The following is a 21,679-nucleotide window of genomic DNA, read 5'->3' as shown; positions in this document are numbered from 1 at the left end:
CAGATGATCACATGTATGTTTATTATTAACTTGGAATGTGGCATTTGCAAGATTACTTGCTCATATAATAAAATTACGGAATCAATTTACCAATAATACAATCAAGAAAATTAGACTTGATAATGCTGGTGAATTTACTTCTCAGACTTTCAATGATTATTGTATGTCAATGGAAATAACTGTTGAACATCATGTTGCTCATGTACATACATAAAATTGATTAGCTGAATCATTGATTAAACGTCTACAACTGATTGCTAGACCAATGATAAGAAAACAAAACTCCATGTTTCTATATCGGAACATTCAATTTTACGTGCTGCGACATTATTTCGCATAAGACAAAGTGCATATCATAAACACTCCCCATTACAACTTGTCTTTGGTAAAGAACAAGACATTTCTTGTGGGGACCCGGACGCTAATCATCTTCTTAATCATCTTTGGGATTTAATTATCAATTAAGATAAACAGGGTCTAAAAATTTTTCTTTTTAAAATGCAAGTGCGGAAGGTAATGGAATCATGCTATTATACAAACCAGTATAATAATACAAATCATGTACAACATGCATCTAATTGAACTAAGGTTCAACTACTACAATCAAGTAATGAAACCTATCTATATCCAAGTCTGGCATCACCACTCTAATCTTGATCTCTCATCCTCTTCTCGACCCTGATCATGTCCCACTTGTTGTCATGCACACATCCTATTGTGGGAACCCGGACGCTAATCATCTTCTTAATCATCTTTGGGATTTAATTATCAATTAAGATAATCAGGGTCTAAAAATTTTTCTTTTTAAAATATCAGTGCGGAAGGTAATGGCATCTAAATAATATACATATCTGTATAAAAATACATTCCAGTATAAAAGTACAATAAGGTACAACAATCTTTCAATTAATCTAAGGTTCAACTACTAAAGTTCAAGTAATAAAACCGAGTCTACAATATGTCCGGAATCACCACTCTAACTCGTCTTCTTGACCCCGATCCTGGCCCACCTGTTGTTATGCACACATACAAAACAAGACAACAGCCGGATACTCCGGTGAGAATAAATCCCAGTATAAAACATGGTAAACATGCATATAAACAATCTAAATAATGAAACATGCTATCATGAACAAATTCAAAAATAATAGATTTCATAATCTATGAAATCAAATCAACATAAGCATGCAACTCAAATCAGATAAACATGTAACTCAAATAACGTCATGTCTGGACTCGACTCAACTCTAACTCTAGGGATCTCGGTGTGAATAAGACGTCAATGGCTGTCACCTACCCTCCAAATCGGGGTGACTGTACGTCTTATTCCTAGACTTCGGTCTGATCTGTATCGACATCTACAATAGGAGAGTGGATCTTCCCTTAAGCTGCGATATCACCAAACATCTAGAAGTTTGACTGTTTCTGTCAAGACTCTCCTATCTTAAATGCAATGAATATCAATCTATAAACAGAGCAATAGCATATCAGCATATAAAAAAAGCATATTCATATCAGAATATAACAATAATCTAGTATGTGATTTTGTTGGGAAACTCAAATCGAATCTCATTTGAGTTGTGTCTTCCCGAATATCACATGAATTATACATTTGTCTTCCAGATCTGACGAAGACGAAGTCTGGTATTCCAATCTGTCCATATCAATCTGATAATGACAATTCATAAAAAAATACCATATCAGTATATAACTCACTTCAGAATCTGTTCTGATTAATCCTCAACTGAATACATAATCTGATCAATATCAATGACATAACAATGCAATCTCAATCCATATCAAATCTGATCAGATGTCAGTCTGCTGATGTTTCGACGACATAACAATACAATCTGAATAACCCCGTCAATCTCAACATCACAGATATAATACTAGAACTCATAATCAATACTGATATAACTCATAATCTCAACGATAACACAAATCTGATATCGAATCTCAGTCAGATCAACACCAAAATCATAACAATTACAGAAACAGTCTGTTCTTGAATCTGACTTCAAATATATACTGTTTAGTATATCCAGAACACATAATAATAATCAACCCCCAATTCATAGTCAACATGTATACGAATCAATAATCAATCTTGATACGATTCGACGACCTATCGGCGTTATTTCTCGATACCGGTCAATTCAAACAATAATACTCAACAACAATAAATCATAATCCTCAACAACCTCAATTTACAAGGATCAGAATCTGTATAATTCAACTCAAACATGCTGGAAGTTCATAATAATCACATAATGTATCCATTTCTCGATCCGGTTGTGAATAAACGTTGCTTATAATCACAGAAACATATAATCTCAATCATATCCAATTTCCTCCAACATCTAGTCTTCAAAACATACAGAAATATGAGAATACTTACATCCTTTCGAAGCTCTTGTAAAGAGGATCAAGAATCTATGCTCTGTTCAAGAATCGGTCGGTTGGATCTCATGAAACCAACAATTCAAGTTAGGAAGAACTTGAGGAAATTCTTAAGCTTTTGCTAGTTCTTTTCTCGAAATCTCCAGCCAAAATGAAGACTCAGAACCTAAAATTGCATGCAAGGGACACATGGTTCATTTTTCCATTCTGCACGTTGCACCGCGGCTGCGCTATACTTGAGATCGCGGGTGCGCTAAGCTCACGGCCTACGTTCCAAAATTCCAGAACAGCGACCGCGGGTGCGGCATCATTTTTACCGCGGGTGCGGTATACCACCGCGGGGGCGGTGCCATTCCAACCGCGGGTGCGGTTTTGTTACTGTAAAAAAAACATCCCACCCTACTGCCACTCCACCGCGGGTGCGGTATATTTCTTGGCGCGGGTGCGGTGTCACTTTTTCAAAATATTCAATTTTGCAACATCGTTTCTCCCCGTCTGTTCTTGCGTTCCTTATTATTAATATAATTCAATTCAAAAGTATCAACTCAAATCTCGGGCCGTACATTTCTCATCTGAGAATCTTTGGATTTATGATATTTGTGCCTATTGCACCGCCTCAACGAACAAAAATGAGACCTCAGAGAAAGATCAGAATTTATGTTGGTTATGATAGTCCATCAATCATTCGATATCTTGAGCCTCAGACAGGCGACGTGTTTACAACACGTTTTTCTGATTGTCATTTTAACGAGAAAATCTTCCCAATGTTAGGGGGAGAAAAGAAACATATCCAAAAAGAAATATCATGGTATCCATCATCATTGTTATATCTGGATTCAAGAACTAAATAATGTGAAAAAGATGTATATCAAATTGTGCACGTGCAAAGATAGCAAATCAAATGCTATATGCATTTGCAGATAGAAAAGAGGTCACTAATACATGCTGTAAATACCCCTACTTGAGTTGAAATTCCAAAGAAACAAATTGAAGACACTCATGATGTCATTAAAAGCTTGAAGCGTGGAAGGTCGATCTGTTCAAAGGATAAAAATCCTCAAAAAAGAAAAAGCATAGAGAAACACAATGATCACAAAACAGATAATGATATTCCAGCAGAAATACATGATGATGAAAATGTTCAATCAGAATCACACACTGATGAGAATCGTGAAATCTCTATCAATTATATTAATACTGAAAAATTATGGAACCTAAAAGATATAAAAGAATTGATGAGATATTTTCTTCCAATGTGGCATTTGACATTATAAATGACAATGAAGATCATGAACTAAAATCTTTTGGTAAATGTAAAAATCGATAGGACTGGACAAAATGGAAAGATGCCATCCAGGTTGAATTGAATTCGCTAAATAAACGTAAAGTTTTTGGGCCTATAGTCCTTACACCTGAAGGTGTAAAACCTGTTGGGTACAAATGGTCCTTATTCGAAAGCGAAATGAGAAAATGAATTAGTAAAATATAAAGCTTGACTTGTTACACAAGGTTTTTCTCAAAGGCATGAAATTGATAATGAAGAAACGTATTCTCCTATTATGGATGCAATTATATTTCGGTATTTGTTTAGTTTGGCGGTATCTGAAAATTTAGAAATGCGTCTTATGGATGTTGTCAAACGTATTCTCCTATTATGGATGCAATTATATTTCGGTATTTGTTTAGTTTGGCGGTATCTGAAAATTTAGAAATGCGTCTTATGGATGTTGTCACAGCTTATATATATATATATATATATATATATATATATATATATATATATATATATATATATATATATATAAGCATATAAGCAGAAAGTTCAAAATCCCGAGAATGTTATTTTGTGAAATTGCACAGATCATTATATGGGTTAAAGCAATCCGGCCAAATGTGGTATAATCGGCTAAGTGAACACTTAATTAAAATGGATATGTAAACAATTCAATATGCCCTTGCGTTTTCATTGAGAAAACAACATCCAGATGCGTAATTATTGTTGTATTTGTTAATGATTTAAACATCATTGAAAAGAATAAGGAAATTCAAGAAGTTGTGTCTATTTGAAGGAAGAATTTGAAATGAAAGACCTTGGAAAAACAAAGTATTATCTGGGTTTGCAAATTGAACAAAAAGAATGTGAAATATTTGTTCACCAGTCAAATTATACAGAAAAAGTCCTTAAATGTTTTAATATGGATAAATCAAAGCTTTTAAGTACTCTAGTGGTTGTTAGATCATTAAACATAGAAAATTATCCATTTCGTCCATGTGAAGATGATGAAGTTATTCTTGATTCAGAAGTACCATATCTAAGTGTTATTTGTGTCCTTATGTATTTTGCAAATTGTACAAAACCTGATATATCTTTTGTTGTAAATTTATTGGCAAGATTTAGCTCATATCCAACAAAGAGACACTGGAACGGAATTAAACATATATTCTGTTATCTACGAAGAGCGATAGATTCGGGATTTTTGTATTCAAAAGATATCAATCAAAGCATAATTGGTTATGCTGATACTGAGTATTTATCTGATCCACACAAAGCGTGTTCCCAAACTGGAAATATATTTACTCATGGAGGCACTGCAATTTCTTGGCGTTCACAGTCGTAACAGTTTCATCAAATCACGCCGAGATTATTGCACTACATGAAGCAAGTCGTGAATGTGTATGGCTAAATCAATGACCGAACATATCAAAATATCATGCGAATTATCATTCGACAAGAAGCCTGCGATACTATATGAAATAATGCTGCATGTGTTACTCAAATGAAATAAGGATACATAAAAAGCGACGGAAATAAATATATCCCCCCTAAGTTCCTCGCATTCACCCAAGAGCTTGAGAATAATAAAGATATTAATATTCTTCACATTCAATCAAGTGAAAACTGATCAGATCTCTTCACAAAGGCGCTTATTACGACGATATTTAGAAAGCATAGATATAATATTGGGATGTGCAATCTACGAAATTTGTGAAAAATTGTTCGTGTTAACATGATGGGGAGTTTACGTGACTCTACTCTTTTTCCCTTACTATGTTTTTTATCTCAATGAGTTTTTCCTAGTAAGGTTTTTAACAAGGCAGTATAAAAACACGTAATGAAGACAATTATTGTATTATTATCATCATCACAAGGGAGAGTGTTGAAAATAAAAAGGTTGAATGTTGAAAATAAAAAGTTGAATATTGAAAATAAGAGTTGTAAATATTGAAAATTAGTGTGTGATACTATATATAATAATGTATTTATTTCCAAATAAATTCTTTAAATAGGTCTCTCAATTTGTGAAGAAAATTACAATTGAGTAGATAGAAAATTTTATATAGTGTATTTTAATATATTTTGTGAGTTTGAGATTTTTATTTTTTATTTTAAATTTTTACTTTTAACATTATATATATATATATATATATATATATATATATATATATATATTATATGCGCTTTTTATGAAAAATTAAATATAATAAAGATAAATATTTTAAAAACAAAAATTACTAAACTCTCCATGAGGTCTGCATTATAACCCCGAGCTAAACCCATACCCGCCACACTTCGAATAAAAAATATGTACTCACAAGCACCTCCGCTTTGCTCCTCGTCGGCGCAGGCTTCGCCGCTTCAGCTGGCGGTGGCGGCCTTATTCGGCGCCTCTGTTATGGCGATCTCTGCGTTCTACATCCACAAGCGCAGCGTTGATCAAGTCCTCGATCGCCTCATCTACCTCCGCCGCCGCCACCTCAACTCCCAAACCCCCTCCGATGAAGAAGAATTCGAATCTCCCGATTTCAATGACAGCAGTAACGGATTAAATTTTTTTCAACACGTAGAGAATTTGTCGAGTTCATTTCATAACGAGGAGGGTAATCATGGTCGGGCGTGTAAAGTTTCATCTTCAGTGCCAAATGTGAGTGTTTCGAAGGACGAGTGGATTAATGAGGAATCTGGTGCGCATACGCAATCTGCGGTTTCAAGATCATTGGATAAGATTGGTTCGATTCTTTCCTATTTCCCGCCACCAGGGACAGAGCAAAAAGATAGTATGTTATTTTTTCTTTAATACTCAACTTTCAACACCATTTTGCCACCATTCTGTTTTACAATGAAGTAGATACTGAAAATTGATGTGTTCTTCATCCAGGTCAAGTCTAAGTTATGGCAATGCTATTGGTTTCAAGATTAAATTATTTGGTGTATTTCATTATAGTTCAGTAGTTTTGATTTTTCGTACTTACTGTTATTCCTAAAGTTTCTACTACTTGTTGTCGTGATGTGTTCTTATGAATTGTAGGACGAATTATGTGTTCTAGTCTTGATGTGTTCTTATGAATTTTAGGACGAATTATGTGTTTTAACTGATAATTCTCTGTGTAGGAGAGGAGCTATATGTCAGTCATTGTGGTCCAATGTTGCGGGTTGGATCTGTTGGTAGGCTGGTGACCCCAAGATTAACCGGTGGTTATGCATTTGAAAGCACTGTAGATTCTGAAGAAGAAAGAACCGAGCTTTCAGAAAGAGAGGATCATGATCTATCTTATGAAAATGTAAAAGTTGGTTGCAGGTTATAATATAGTTTCATGTGTTTGAATTTTGTTTTTTTCAATTACTTTTCTATGGACTTTAAGAAGTATTACAAGATAACACAATACATAATGACATTGTTGTGTGCTAGTGGGGTTAAACCTGGTGTTTATTTCTTACTTGGTAAAACTTAGGTGGCATTCTACTCCCTACATGGTGTAATGGAATAAAAAATTTCGAATATCTGGATTAAAGAACTTATCGCTATTCATTTCTGTGTTTCCCTTCTTTAGCACTAAAATGTTTATTAGTTATAACATTGCTTATGAAAATTCTCTGTGATTTTCAGGATGTTGATGCAGTTGGTCAAGATCCATCCGTTGTTCCAGCACAAGCAGAAAATGGGAGTCACATTCATGTTCTAGAAACTGATTTATTAGTGGCTGAAACAATAGCTGATATGGATCATGGTGCCATAAAGGTTGATACAGCTCCAGCAAATATTTTGGGGAATGATACTGTTTCAAGCAGCAACATTCTTCCTTTTTATGGTATTTCACCTGCCTGTTATTCAAGGTTTTGTCAGGGAATTTTTTGTTTTTTTAAATTTTTTTTCAACACTAGAGTTCATTTCTAATGCTCGTCAAAATGTTCAAAATCAGACTCAGTGAGCGTCGAAGAACTAGAAGTACTGAAGCTGATTTGTGAATGTTTAGAATTACGGGAGAAGTATGTATTTAGAGAAACACTTGCTCCCTGGGCAAAAAATGTAAAGAAATCTGTTTCATCCAAAGTTAAAGAGAAACCTTATCACTTCACCCCTGTTGAAGCAACTTCTGTGAGTTGTCCTAGCTCTCTCAGCTGCAGTGATTAGCTGTAAAATATATCACTTAGATTGTGTACTACTTATTTACGTGACTCAGTTCTGTTACTTGCATACAGCATCACTTCAAAATGGAAGATGGAGTAGTCCATGTTTATGCAACCAAGAGGGGTAAACTTTCAGGAGGCTACTAGCATAGATTGAATAGATTTGTACACGAATCCATTCTTAGATGGTTTTAATAATTCACTAACTGGATATTCTTCAAAACTTTTCAGATACTGAAGAGCTTTTTCCTGTTCCCAGTTCAACAACTTTCTTCACGGATATGCATTATCTCCTAAAAGTAATGTCCGTTGGAAATGTTCGCTCTGCGTGCCACCATCGATTACGATTTCTGGAAGAAGTAATGTTGCTGAATTCCACCCTTTTCTGATCATCTGATGGTCTTCGTCAATTTGGCCACTTATGAATTGTATCTATTTACAGAAATTCCGCCTCCACTTACTGATGACTGCGGATAGGGAGTTTGTAGCTCAGAAGAGCGCACCTCATCGCGATTTCTACAATATCAGGAAAGTAGATACTCACGTGCATCACTCTGCTTGCATGAACCAGAAGCACCTTCTCCGGTTCATCAAATCAAAGTTAAGAAAAGAACCTGACGAGGTATACAAATTGTGATGTTATTGCTCACATTATGCTGCACATTATAAGTTGTTTTGTTCATTTTAGTATTAAGTTCCCTTTGATGCTCCACTGACTGGTAACTTTATTGTGAGGCAGGTGGTTATCTATCGTGATGGACAGTATCTTACACTGAAGGAAGTCTTTGACAGTTTGGACTTGACTGGGTTTGAATTACTGAGTCATCTACATATATATTTTTTTCACTGTATAGCTTTTTATCATTTTATTAATATTAATTGATATAATGGTCGACTCTGTTTCAGGTATGATCTTAATGTCGATTTGTTAGATGTGCATGCTGATAAGAGTACCTTTCACCGATTTGATAAATTCAATCTCAAGTACAACCCTTGTGGACAGAGTCGGCTTAGGGAGATCTTTCTGAAGCAGGATAACCTCATCCAAGGTCTGTTCCGTATGCAAAGAAGTATATGTATGCTTGCCTTTTAAAGCGATGCTTGATGATATCTAATGTGATTAATTTGTGGGAGGTAATAACGTGGCCAGAAAAGCTAGTCTCAATGCATTACTTTTTTGAAGGAAATGTTGATATTATTTGGCGGAAAATTTACCCTCTTTCTATCCAAAATCTCTTAAAACTTTGCTCCTGTTAAACTTAGATATCTTTTAAAGAGTAATTGTGTATACCAACTAAACTTTGGCCATTGGATCCGAAAAATAGACACTTATTATCTTGTCCCTGCTGAATTTCAATCAACAGTCACTACTATATTTCCTATCATTATAATGAATGAAATGGCACTGCGAAATCTTTTAATTGGATGCTAGATCATTTATATTTCACTGCTTTAAGATGAAGTGAAATTTTCAGGCTAATCAGTGGTGGGATAACTAGAATAATCGTCAAAGCTTTTCCTTTTGAGAAACTTGATTAGGAATGCTAAAGCTTAAGGAAAAAAATGACTTCAAATTGTCTTCTCTTTCCAGGGCGCTTCCTGGCTGAAGTGACAAAGCAGGTTTTGTCAGATCTGGAAGTAAGTAAGTACCAGGTGAGGCTTCATCTGCTGTTGTTTTTTCTGTTCTTTTTCTTTTTTTTGTTCTGCTTTTGGATTATACTCCAGCAACTAGTCCTCACTTCCAATACCCTACATTTTATACATAATAATGTTGTCTACTAGTGGAATCATATGCGTATACAATAGTCTGAATGTTGAAGAATTGAAAAGGCAACCAGTCAAGGTATATATTAAATCCATAAAGCTTAATCATCATACTACTGTTTCTTGCTTTTGGCACATAATGCTATTGAAATCGCTCGATCCACATCCTATGCTGTGTCAAGGGAGGACTCTTACTTTCTCTATTTGATCACTTACTTGTCATTTCCTCCCATAATTATGGATAAGATGAGTGATTTCTTGTTCACTTTCATTATTAAAGGTCAACAAGTAGGCGAACTAAAATGTTTCTCTGGTGACCAATATCATTGCTCACATTTACTTTAGACTAGTATCCCTTGGAATGCATTCGTACACAAAAAAAAATTCTTATGTAAAATATTTTAAAATTAATTAAAATTAAAAATATATAGATTATTTTTATATGATTTGGTTTTTATAATAATTTTTAAATGAGAAATATGATAATTTGAATTTGGATAAGATGTAGGTAAGATTCAAATAAATTTCTATACTAATAAATTTACGATACTATATTTTTCTTGAATAAAGAATGTTAAATAAAATAAGGATAAATTTGGTATTTAATAAAAAGACATCATGACACCAAAACTTGTTATAATATGATCTTGAGTTTAATAATATAGGCTAGATAGTATAGATATGTGGGGTGACTGATGTCTAAAAATTGATGATTTTGAAGCTTTTCATCTGTTGTGTTTGTCAGACAATGCTACATTTCTGGGACCTAATGTGACATGACTTGGTGTTTGTCTTTACCGATAATCTCTTGGTTTTTTTTTTTTTTTTGATCAGAAACTATTTATTATTTTATTAATAATAATGATTGATACAATTACAGTGGGTGAGAAACCCACAAACATCAGATCATAGTAATTAAACAGTGACTACAAAAATCCTATTATCTCGTCCTGTCTTAAATGCTAACTAGACACGAAATTCCAGTCTCGGACTAAATCTGATAATGAGAGATGTTGAAACTGAGGTAAGATTACTGTCCAAGTAGCCACTCTGAATCTGATAGTTTCCCATAGCTCTTCCCAAGTAGTGTACTCGTCCCTGAAAATTCTGCTATTACGCTCCATCCAAATAGACCAGAAAATACAATGCACGAGTAGGTACCAGAAATTGGACAAATTCTTTCCTTTTAAAAATCCCGGCTCGATGATAAGCATGTCTTGCGGACGCTGAGGAAAAACCCACTCGAACCCCAAATGTTGCATAACTTGAAACCAGATTTTACTCGTGAATGAGCAATGCATCAGAATATGTTCTGGAGTTTCCTCGCTTTTCTTGCATAAGGTGCACCAATTGGGGGACACAACGAAACCCGGCATCCGCTTCTGCATGACGTCACATGTCTGCAATTTCCCCAAAGCCACAATCCAAGAGAACACCTTAACCTTTAGTGGTATCGGTACTTTCCAAATATTAGAATGAAAGGGGAAGACACTAGAAGAGTTGCCCTGAGTGAGTGAATCATAAAGAGAAGAGACGGAGAAGACTCCAGAAGGATCACCTAACCAAACCCTGACATCTGCGGAACCCACACACAATCTAACAGAGTCTAAGACACCTAAGAGAGTACTGAATTCCTCCAACTCGGAGTTGTTTAAATCCCTTCTAAACCTAAGATCCCACTGAAAATTACGATCACCCTGAGACTCGAGAGTTGTGAAAAAATGGTTGATAGGTTTGTTAACTAAAGACGAAAGACGGAACAGACGGGGAAAACACTCTTGAAACGAAACCAAACCCACCCACCTATCCTCCCAAGAACGCAGTAAATTCCCCCCCTTAAGCACCGACCCTATTAACTGGTGACAAGTCGAGTGAGCACGGGAGATGAACTTCCAAGGGCTTTTGTAGGTAGAGTTCTTAGCAAAGTTCAAATCAAACCCATTGAGCTGGAAACCATATATGCTGCCCACAACTGTTTTCCACAAAGGCTTATCTTCGACGGCCCCACGCCACCACCATTTTCCTAATAAAGCCAAGTTCCTGAACCTTATATTTGCCAAACCAAGTCCGCCTCTCTGCAGAGGCTTGCACACTTGTTTCCAACCAACCACATGACAATGCTTCTCCCCATCCGCTCCATCCCACAAGAAGTTTCTCATTATTTTTTCCATATTGTTTGCGACTCGAGAGGGTATCAAAAAAAGAGACATGAAATAAGTCGGCATTGCGCTAAGCACAGATTTAATCAATGTCAAACGCCCTCCTCTTGAAAGGAAAGACTTCTTCCAGTTTGCAAGTTTTTTGACCATTTTTGAGACAACGGGTTCCCAAAATTCAGATTTCGAAGGGTTCCCTCCCAAAGGTGCCCCCAAGTACCTTATCGGCCATTGTTCTTGCTTGCATCCAAGTTCACTCGCCATATCGTCAACCTCATTTTCTGATATATTAATTCCTAGCACCGATGATTTTTCAAGATTGATTTTCAGTCCCGATTGCTGACAAAACAAATCCAGCAGACCAACTGCTTCCCTTAAATGTGAAGCTGATTGTACCAGAAAAAGTGTGTCGTCCGCGAATTGGATATGAGAAATTTCTATTTTGTCTCTTCCAACTACAAGACCTCTCAAGCTGTTGTCTATCTTGGCCCTATCTATCATTCTGCCTAAACCATCGATCACGAGATTGAAAAGAAAAGGAGACAATGGGTCTCCTTGTCTAAGTCCTCTTTCCCCTCTAAACTTCCCCCTAGGTCTTCCATTGATGAAGACCGAGAAGGAGACATTTGAAATGCATCCTTTAATCCACTTCCTCCACCTTTGCCCGAAACCTTTTTTAAGAAGCACAAAATCTAGATATCTCCAATCGACATTGTCATAGGTCTTTTCCAAATCCACTTTCAAAACCCATCCTTCTTTCTTTTTCCTTCGATGCTCCTCCACAACTTCGTTTGCAATTAGACAACAGTCCGTTATCTGTCTTCCTTTGACGAAAGCGCATTGGTTTTGCGCAATTGTGGTGCTCATCACCGTCTTCAATCTATTTGCCAATACTTTTGCCAAAATTTTGTACAAGCTCGTGATTAAGCTAATGGGTCTGAAATCTTTAATCCTCATAGCTTCTCTTTTCTTTGGTATTAGGCAAATATATGTTTCATTCGTGATTCCGTTGATAATTCCATCCTCGTAAAACTCAGCGAAAACTTTCATGAGATCCGACTTCAAAGTATCCCAGTTTTTTTGGTAGAATGCCATTGTATAACCATCCGGCCCACCGGCCCCGGAGCTTTATTTCCATCACAATCGAAAACTGCATTCCTTATTTCTGACTCGGAGAAAATCTCCTCCAATCGTGATGCCTCTGACGGAACTAAGGGTGTCCACTCCAAATCATCGATGCCCTTTCCTTCCCCATCTGAAGACCTGTAAAGATTTTTGTAGAAACCCAAAATTTTATCTTCGATCTCTAATTCCTCTGTTATAACCGATCCGTCTTCCAACTCTATCTTTTCAATCGTTGCTCTGTTTCTTCGTCCAGTCAATAAGGAGTGGAAAAAATTAGAATTTTGATCCCCCTCCTTTAGCCATTTCAATTTGGCCTTCTGACTTTGAATTTGGAGTCTGCGTATGTTTAAGGTTTCCTGCTCGCATCTTGCCTCTCTTCTATCATTTTTTAAAACTGCTGACCATTGTCCCTGTTCCTCTTTCGTGTCCAATACTGAAATTATATTTTGCAACTCAGTGATTCTGTTATTGGCAATGCCGAATACCTCAAAATTCCATCTCTTGATCTCTTTTTTGATATCTCTGAGCTTCTTCATAAAATTATCCGCCCACCCTTGATTACCGCACGAAATCCACCATGTTTTGACTGATTCTTTGAAACTGTGATGCATCAGCCAAGCATTTTCAATCTGAACGGCGAAGGACCCCACCTCACTTTCGTAGTGTCCATGACGAGGGGGTTGTGGTCCGACGTGATTCTAGGTAACACCGTTTGTCTGAATGAAGGGAAGATGTCCTTCCACCCCCTTGTAATGAGAAACCTGTCTAATCTACAGCATATCGGGATATCCCTAAAGTTAGACCAAGTAAATGTCGCATTTAATAACGGAGGGTCGTGTAGATCAAGTTCCTCTATTAGATTGTCGAAACAATGCATACTTGTTGTATTTGTATCGCTGTTCATTTTCTCACCAAGTTTCGAACCACATTGAAATCACCTCCGACGCACCACAAGCCTCCGCAAATGGAATGGAGACCCGCTAGTTCATCCCAGAAGAATTCTCTTTGTCGTGGCTTACATGGACCGTACACTGCTGTGAACCACCACTTGATTTCATCTCTCCACTTGATTTCAATAGATACCGAGTATTCTCCTATCAAATTATCACATGTCGAAACGACTCGAGGATCCCACATTAATAGAATCCCACCTGATCTCCCCTCCGCCGGTAGACTTATCCATTCCACGAATCTTGATTTCCAAATACTTGCAACAAACCAGCGATCCACGACAATTCTCTGAGTCTCTAAAATTACGACGATGTCCGGGTTTTCCTTGCGTATAACTGTTCGAACTATTTCCCTTCGCCTCGATGACCCTCCCCCTCTAATATTCCACGAGCAAATCTTCATAAAAACCTTTTTGATCCCTTGGAGCTCGAGCCTTTCTCATAATTGATACCCCACTTCAGTCTTTCTAATTCTCTGCTTAAGCTGCCTGATGGTTTTTTAGTGTCTTCGAGTGATATATATTCCGAGTTCACCTCCTCAATTCTCTTTGCAACAATAGGAGTATCCTTGACCGATTTGCCTTCGGAGAATTCACCCCCGGAACCCGACTTGTCAAGAATGCCTATTGACACCCCCCCTAAAAACCCTCTATACAAACTAAAGACACAGAAAGACGCTGGAAGAATAGTCTGGAATTTTAGTGAAGGAGGAAAAGACGATGGTTGAAAACAGGAAAGTACCTTGCCCACTGTAGGTGTAATGTTATCGAGGGTAAATGGAACTCTGCTAACCTGTTGAGCATCATCTTGTTGGAACAATCCCTGAATGTCAAAATCTTCTTTGTCATTGCAGGCCAATGAATCCTGATAAGAAGACAAATGGCTCCCCGAGTCTGAAGAAGCAAAAGTATCATCGGAGCATTCATCTTGTGGGTCTTCAAAGTGCAAGCCATCGTTGTCTTCCAAATCAAAACCCCCCTCCATGATCTGTTCCTCGCTGTTCGGTTCATCCGCCTTGAGCTCCCCTTCTAATTGAATCATATCCGTTCCATCCTTGAGAGATCTGCTGTTCCTGCGGTAGTATGTGCTTCCGAAGTAAGGGAACTCTGTGTTTGTGCCATTGTCGCCTTGGTATCTGCCTGTGACCGCATTTCCTTTGATGGTTGCTGAAAATATTCTCGATCGCCCAAAGTCTGCGATTTTTTTCGGAATGACTCGTTTTAATATTTTGACCACCTTTTTTTCCTGAATTTGATCAGATTTCAATCTTTTTCCTTGAATCCCTGTTGGTGCTGACGTCGAATGCATTTTTCCTTTCCCTTCAGCTGGTGCGTCCTTTTGATAGTAGGTAGAGTCTCCTTCTGCTTGCTTGATCCTGTCAATGTTGGAATTTCCCCATCCCGCAACCGTCTTTTTGCCATTAACCAAGACCTGAGCGTAAGTTTGATTTGCATACATTTCATAAGCCTTTATATCGAAAGATTCCACAGAAATGATGAGCTCGAATTCTTCCCCATTTATTCGTATAGAAATGATGAGCTCGAATTCTTCCCCATTTATTCGTATCACCAATTTGTTGGGGATAAACCCATCTTTGTTTCCTTTAACCCTTATCTTGACCGCCTCCAAATCCCTAAAAGATACCGTATCATCACTGATCTCAACCAATCCTCCACATCTGTCCCCAATAATTTTGAAATTGTCCTCTTCCCATAGATTCCAAGGTAAGCCCGAAATTCTTATCCAGCTGTTGCAACACTTGAAGACTGTGTCTGACGAGTTGATATTTGGTCTCCATTCCTCGAACAGTAAGGATACCCCGCCGTCAAAAAATCCCCTTTTCAGCCGAATGTAACGAGAAAGTTCCGTCGAGTTGGAAGGCCACCATACTGCTTTATTGGCTTGAAATGGGTATAATATGATTCTTCTCTTTACATCGTTGCCTAAAATCATTTCAATCTGCTCCCATGATATATTAACTCTTTCTTTGGTGACGATAACAGCTTCCTGCCAATTCCTCTCGCACCGCTTCACATCGCATATCCGTGGGCTCTTAAGTAAATCTCGTTGGTGTTCCCGTGCTTCTGTTTGAAGGGTCTTGAGAGCTGGATTATGGTTGATGACCCCTTTTCCTTGATCGATATAAGCTTGAATCGGTCTCTGAGAGTTCGCTATCAGTAATCTGTTGAGTATGATTGAAATCCTTGTCCACCCATATAAGTTTGCACCGCTTGGAACAATGATGTTCTGTTTCCTCCCCGTCAAATTAAATCTGGAAATTTCAATGAACTGACCTCTCCTATTAGCAAATCTTTGTAATATTACCATCGAATTTTTTCCCCTGAAACGATAGAAATCCAGAGCTGTTTTGGATTTGAATAATATTTCCTTAAGTTTAGAACTGGCCCAGACTGCCTCTTCCCTAGCTAATTCCAGAAAATAAGTCGCATTTCTTGTTTTTTTCCGACCACAAGTTCGAGGAGCCTCCATTCACCTTCCTAAGTGAGAAAGTTTTAAACTCGATCTTAACGACATCTCTGAATTCCATTGGAAAAGTATGAGACGGGAGATGACCAGCGCCGATGACGAAAAGGAGGAGCTAACAAGGGATCGAGGAAGATTGAAAACAGGGTGAAAGAAACGAAGAGATATAGAAAAGACGAGAAGCTAACCGCCGACGAGGTCAGGCGGTGGTCGGGGCTGAACGAAAAAGTGCGACGGAAGCCGGCGACGATCACCGGAGAAAGATCTCGAAAGATTTCAACCAGCTTACGTCGCACACGAGAGGGAAAGGCATAATTCAAAATTTTCTCTCACTAGGTGACCATCCTACCTCTTGTGAACACCGATAATCTCTTGGTTAATGAAGGCAACAAACAAAGTCCTGTCCAGATGAGATAGGCACGAGATCATCCTTTAAAGCTGGGTGCTTCTTGCCATACGTTTGAAATGCTTGTGTTAATTTATATTTTTGAAATCAATCAAATATATGTATGCAAAATGAGGCCACTATCACTCTTAGCTAAGTAAATGCTAATATTTTTTGAGATCCATAATGGAGGTACCCGAGAACGACTTCTTTAGTGTACATTCTTTTTAAAGAACCAACTTGCGCTTTTGTAACAGAGAGTTTGACAAGGTCAATTATTTAATTGGTAATTGATGAAATTAGATTGTTGAATGCCACCAACTTTACTCGTTTCCATGAATTCCAATTTCATCATATTCTTTGTAGTTGGCTGAGTATCGGATATCAATTTATGGGAGGAAGCAGAGTGAATGGGATCAGCTGGCAAGTTGGTTCGTGAACAATTGCCTTTGTAGTGATAATGCAGTTTGGTTGATTCAGGTAACTTGAAATAATGTTTTTGGTTTGTTATAATGCCTGACTATATAAAATAAGGGTGTATTTGGCTTGATTTATTTGGAACGAAAAATTTTAAATCCATCATAATAAATTCATTGGTTTAATTAAAAATCCATTAAATGAATCCATCATAATAAATTCATTGGTTTATTTTGATAAATTCATTTAATGGATTTTTAATCCTTAATTAGTTTATTTTTTAATCATTGTAATGGATTTAAATTCTTCTCCACATTGAGTTATTTCAAATACTTCTTTCAAATATTCCCTCCAACCCAAATGCATCCCTAAATGATTGTCTTATGATTAGGATACTTAATTTTGCCTTTTCTTTTTAACGGTGTAACATTTAACCTTTACATGACTGTAATTCTAGTTTAATAACTTTTGAACCGAGAAGTTATTATTAACAAGTGCATCCATACTAAAGATTTTGCGCTAGTTGGTTTTGAACTTCTATTTACTTGAATTTTAGGATCTAGCCTCTCGAAAGAGTACTCATACTCTGGTTGCATACGTGATACGTCCCTGAACTTTGAGCTTTTAAATTACCGTTAAAACCTTGCCATTATGATTAACAATGGAAAATGTTGGCTGGTTTGGTTGCTTGATCCCTGTTAATTATTTTATCCTATCTCTGTAGCAACTTTTGAGCTGTTCAGTTATTTGTTCCTTTTGTCCCTCATGTAGGTCGACTTAGCGATTAGCTCCTTTCATCGCTTGTGGGTTACGCCTCATATTGCTATGACAAGTTTTTATCTGACGAATTTTTTAGAGTTATCTTTGTTTGACATGTATTTATTTTACTGGTTCAATTGTGCAGCTACCAAGGTTATACAATGTCTATAGGAGTATGGGAACGGTCACATCCTTTCAGAATATATTAGACAATATCTTTATTCCTCTTTTTGAGGTCACAGTGGATCCAAATTCACACCCTCACCTGCATCTTTTCTTATTGCAGGTTTGCTTTAGAATTCTCTTTTTAAATCTTACCCTTTATGATTTGATTAATCATCAAAATCTTCTGGTGCAAGCCTTGTGCTTTATCAACCACAGTCCAGATCCAGACTCTTTATATCATTTACTTTTACTTAAGAATCATTCAACATTCAATATCAATTCTCTTTGGCGTATTAAATCTGAGATATCCTGTGAAAAACGTATTTTCATGAAACAAACATTCCTCACTCAAAGGGATTTATTTGATTAAGCACAGATTTGGAGGCCTGTTACGATTATTTGAGTGATTTATGATTTTATTGAGCATAAAGTGTTTTGTCTTTAGTTTCCTCTTTATGACCATAACTCACGACAGATGTGAGGATATTAATTTGACTGAAGTTTTTTTCCATCTTATGCTTACTATTCGCATGGTAGTTTGACAAATTTCTTGATGTTTTAGCCTGGATGACTGGTATTTTTTGATGGTTTTTCATCTTATGTGAGGAATTTACGTGGAACAAGTCTTGTTTGGTAAACCAAGTTTAAAATCAACAGGGTGATGTCAGTTGTATGCAGGCTCTTCCTCACTTGTTTTGTTAAAGGATTTATACTAGCATGAAATAAGCTTGAAAAAATATATTTGTTTCTTCTAATTTAATTTGTCAACATGCTTTCAAAGTTGCTTTCCCCCAATCCAAATAATGAATTTACTGTTATGATTTTCTCCTCCTTTTCTTCGTGCGCAGTGACTTTTTTTATTTTCTATTATGAGATATCTAATTTTGTGCCTAATTTTTCTCAATGAAGGTTGTAGGATTCGATGTCGTAGATGATGAAAGTAAACCGGAGAGACGCCCTACGAAACACATGCCACATCCTTCAGAGTGGACAAATGAATTCAATCCTGCCTTTTCTTATTATGCTTATTACTGCTATGCAAACTTGTATACACTTAATAAGGTCATTTTTATTTAAATTACGTCAAATGAAGCAGTTGTCAGCTTGGATGAACATCTAAATCTTTGCTAGAAGTTTTGCTTGTTGACTTTTAATTTCGAGTTCTCACCCACATGTTAATTCATGTTTTGATAAATTTCCTTCAGCTACGTGAAGTAAAAGGATTGCCAACAATAAGATTTAGGCCTCACTGTGGGGAGGTTTTATTCTGACTCACCTTATTCTAACATGAAGATGTCTCATAGTTTTTATTCTAAAATTTGTTTGTCGTCAAGCAGGCTGGTGATACTGACCATTTAGCCGCTGGGTTTCTTCTGTGCCATAATATATCACATGGTATTAATTTGCGGAAGTCCCCAGTTTTGCAATATCTTTACTATCTTGCTCAGGTTTGTTACTTAACTGTTGCCTCATCACTTAGCTGAGACCGAGCAAAACTTTTTCTATAAATTCATGTAGAACATATGAAATAGAATTCTTGTGTACCATTTAGAGTTCTGAAAAATGCCTATGCTACTTGAAGTTGCAAAAGCAAGTTGTTTAAAAATAAAAACTCTTCAATCTAGATGCCACATCTTTTGTAACATCTCAGGCTCAGCACATGCTATTCTGGAAATTTAAGCAAATGCAAGATGGACTGTTTAGATTGAGCATTTCATGGTGGCTGCTAATTTGTTGTAAAACATCTTCTATATTCGAGTTTCTCCTCTAATTACTCATGTTTTGATTTATTTCTTCCTGTATATTTTGCATTTGAGATATAACTAGTCTCCGTGAGCTGATTTGCATTTCCAGATTGGTTTAGCCATGTCTCCGCTAAGCAACAACTCGCTTTTCTTGGATTACCATCGGAATCCATTTCCTATATTCTTCCAACGTGGTTTAAATGTCTCCCTCTCCACTGATGATCCTCTACAAATTCACTTGACAAAAGAACCTCTTGTGGAAGAATATAGTGTAGCCGCAAAGGTTTCTTTCCTTCTATCTTTCCCATTTTTCATTTCCAATACATGCATATATCTTAAAAATAATTATCAGGTGTGGAAGCTTAGTTCATGTGATCTCTGCGAAATAGCTCGGAATTCTGTCTACCAGTCTGGTTTTACTCATGCAGCCAAGGTTAGAATTTTTAAGATATGATGCTTTTGATAGCATTATAAATTGACACGACTGTTGAATTTTGTTTGAATATAAAAAAAAAATGTATCCTGAGAGACTCTACATTGAGATATATCAGAGTTCTAGTAATAACTGATATTACCTCAGCTTATTAAAATTTTCGTGTTGATTTTTTCAAGCATATCAAAGAAACAGTCAGTTTGGACATTCTTCAATGTGTTGATTGTTAATAGATATGATTTTGATTATGCTTTTAGTTACACTGGCTTGGAGATGAATATTTTAAAAGAGGCCCTTTAGGAAATGAAATACACAAGACTAATGTACCCAACATTCGCATTTCCTTCAGACACGAGGTTAGCTTTGATTCGTGTTTCTTCCTCGTATCACCAACTGTGGTATATATACTTAATTTCCGAAAGATCTAGCGTTCTCGGGCTGATTTTAGTTGGAAAAATTGCATCTGAGTTCATTGCAACATGCTAGTTACTTTCCATTTCCGCCGTCTCTAATGGGGCATTTTTGCAGACATGGGTAGCGGAGATGCAGTATCTTTATGGAGGAAATGCCAGGCTTCCTTCGGAAGTTGAGCATTAATGGAAATTTTCTTGGTAACAGAATTCATTAACCTTTCTTATAACACAGATTACAATTTGAACCACCATTCATCGTTCCGAATAGCCAAACTATTGAATTCATCTTATCGGCATGATATTTTTAGCATTTACGTGCCTATTACACCATCCTCTTGAAAAGCCGAATGCTCTACCATCACGTTTGTTGATAAACCACATATCAGATTTTGCTTGATGCTCAAATTCGATGAAAATGTAGTCTCGGCCTAGTTTTGTCTCTTCGTGTGGTGAAGAGGATGTAACATGGAATTTATTCCAATTTACAGTTATGTTAATATGTTTCAGTGCTCTCATTATAGTCTTTTAGAAATAAAATATTGAAATTCTGTAATTTGATTTGATATTATAAATTTATGATTGAAAAGGCTGTTGATCATAAACGTACATGAATTAATATATTGTGTGTATCAGAAGTTAGTGTTGTGTTCTGGTGCTATCAACACGAGGACACAACATGCAGCATAAATTGATTATTTAACACACACTTAAACTTTTAATGAATAAACATCAGTTTTAGATTATGCACAAGTACGTCTCATGGCTAAAATTCATTAGAAAATGATGTAAATTGTTTATACAAAATAATACTAGTGAAAGTAACAAAACCAAATTCTTCGACACTCCAAGAAATTAAAATGCATCAAAATAAACGAAACTAAAACATAAGATGTACAAACCAAAGTTGCTTAAAAACAATAGAAGAACATTCTTAGATTAACATTCAGCATCGGTATTGTTCATACGTGTCTTCAACACTAATCAGCAGCACGACATAAACGTGAGTCGTTAACTCAAATTCTTCGGCTAGAAAATTGTCTCCAACTCTGAACGTTGTGCACGTTTAAAGCAAA

At 36.5% G+C, this 21,679-nt stretch overlaps 1 protein-coding gene across 5 annotated transcripts; it reads left to right on the top strand.

The window, feature by feature from the left end:
* The first annotated feature begins 5,958 nt into the window (after positions 1 to 5,958).
* LOC140819358 (AMP deaminase-like) lies at positions 5,959 to 21,332 on the top strand. Of its 5 annotated transcripts, XM_073179410.1 has the most exons (20): positions 5,959 to 6,459; positions 6,794 to 6,963; positions 7,290 to 7,491; positions 7,603 to 7,778; positions 7,883 to 7,934; positions 8,042 to 8,169; positions 8,253 to 8,432; positions 8,550 to 8,617; positions 8,717 to 8,859; positions 9,402 to 9,463; positions 17,041 to 17,154; positions 17,996 to 18,136; positions 18,925 to 19,077; positions 19,221 to 19,274; positions 19,353 to 19,463; positions 19,870 to 20,043; positions 20,113 to 20,193; positions 20,451 to 20,549; positions 20,722 to 20,804; positions 20,915 to 21,331. In XM_073179410.1, exons 1-19 carry the CDS (start codon positions 5,988 to 5,990, stop codon positions 20,788 to 20,790), a joined length of 2,649 nt encoding a protein of 882 aa, XP_073035511.1. In that variant the 5' UTR covers positions 5,959 to 5,987; the 3' UTR covers positions 20,791 to 20,804; positions 20,915 to 21,331. The 5 variants fall into 5 exon arrangements, with proteins under 5 accessions (XP_073035511.1, XP_073035512.1, XP_073035510.1 ...); XM_073179411.1 differs by having other exon boundaries at positions 7,609 to 7,778; positions 20,722 to 21,330; XM_073179409.1 differs by having other exon boundaries at positions 20,722 to 21,328.
* The last annotated feature ends 347 nt before the right edge of the window (positions 21,333 to 21,679 follow it).

This window comes from Primulina eburnea, chromosome 18 (assembly GCF_022965805.1).
Source record: "Primulina eburnea isolate SZY01 chromosome 18, ASM2296580v1, whole genome shotgun sequence".
NCBI classification, from domain to species: domain Eukaryota; kingdom Viridiplantae; phylum Streptophyta; class Magnoliopsida; order Lamiales; family Gesneriaceae; genus Primulina; species Primulina eburnea.
Note: the sequence above shows the minus strand (reverse complement) of the source record. Positions and strands in the feature narration are given on the sequence as shown.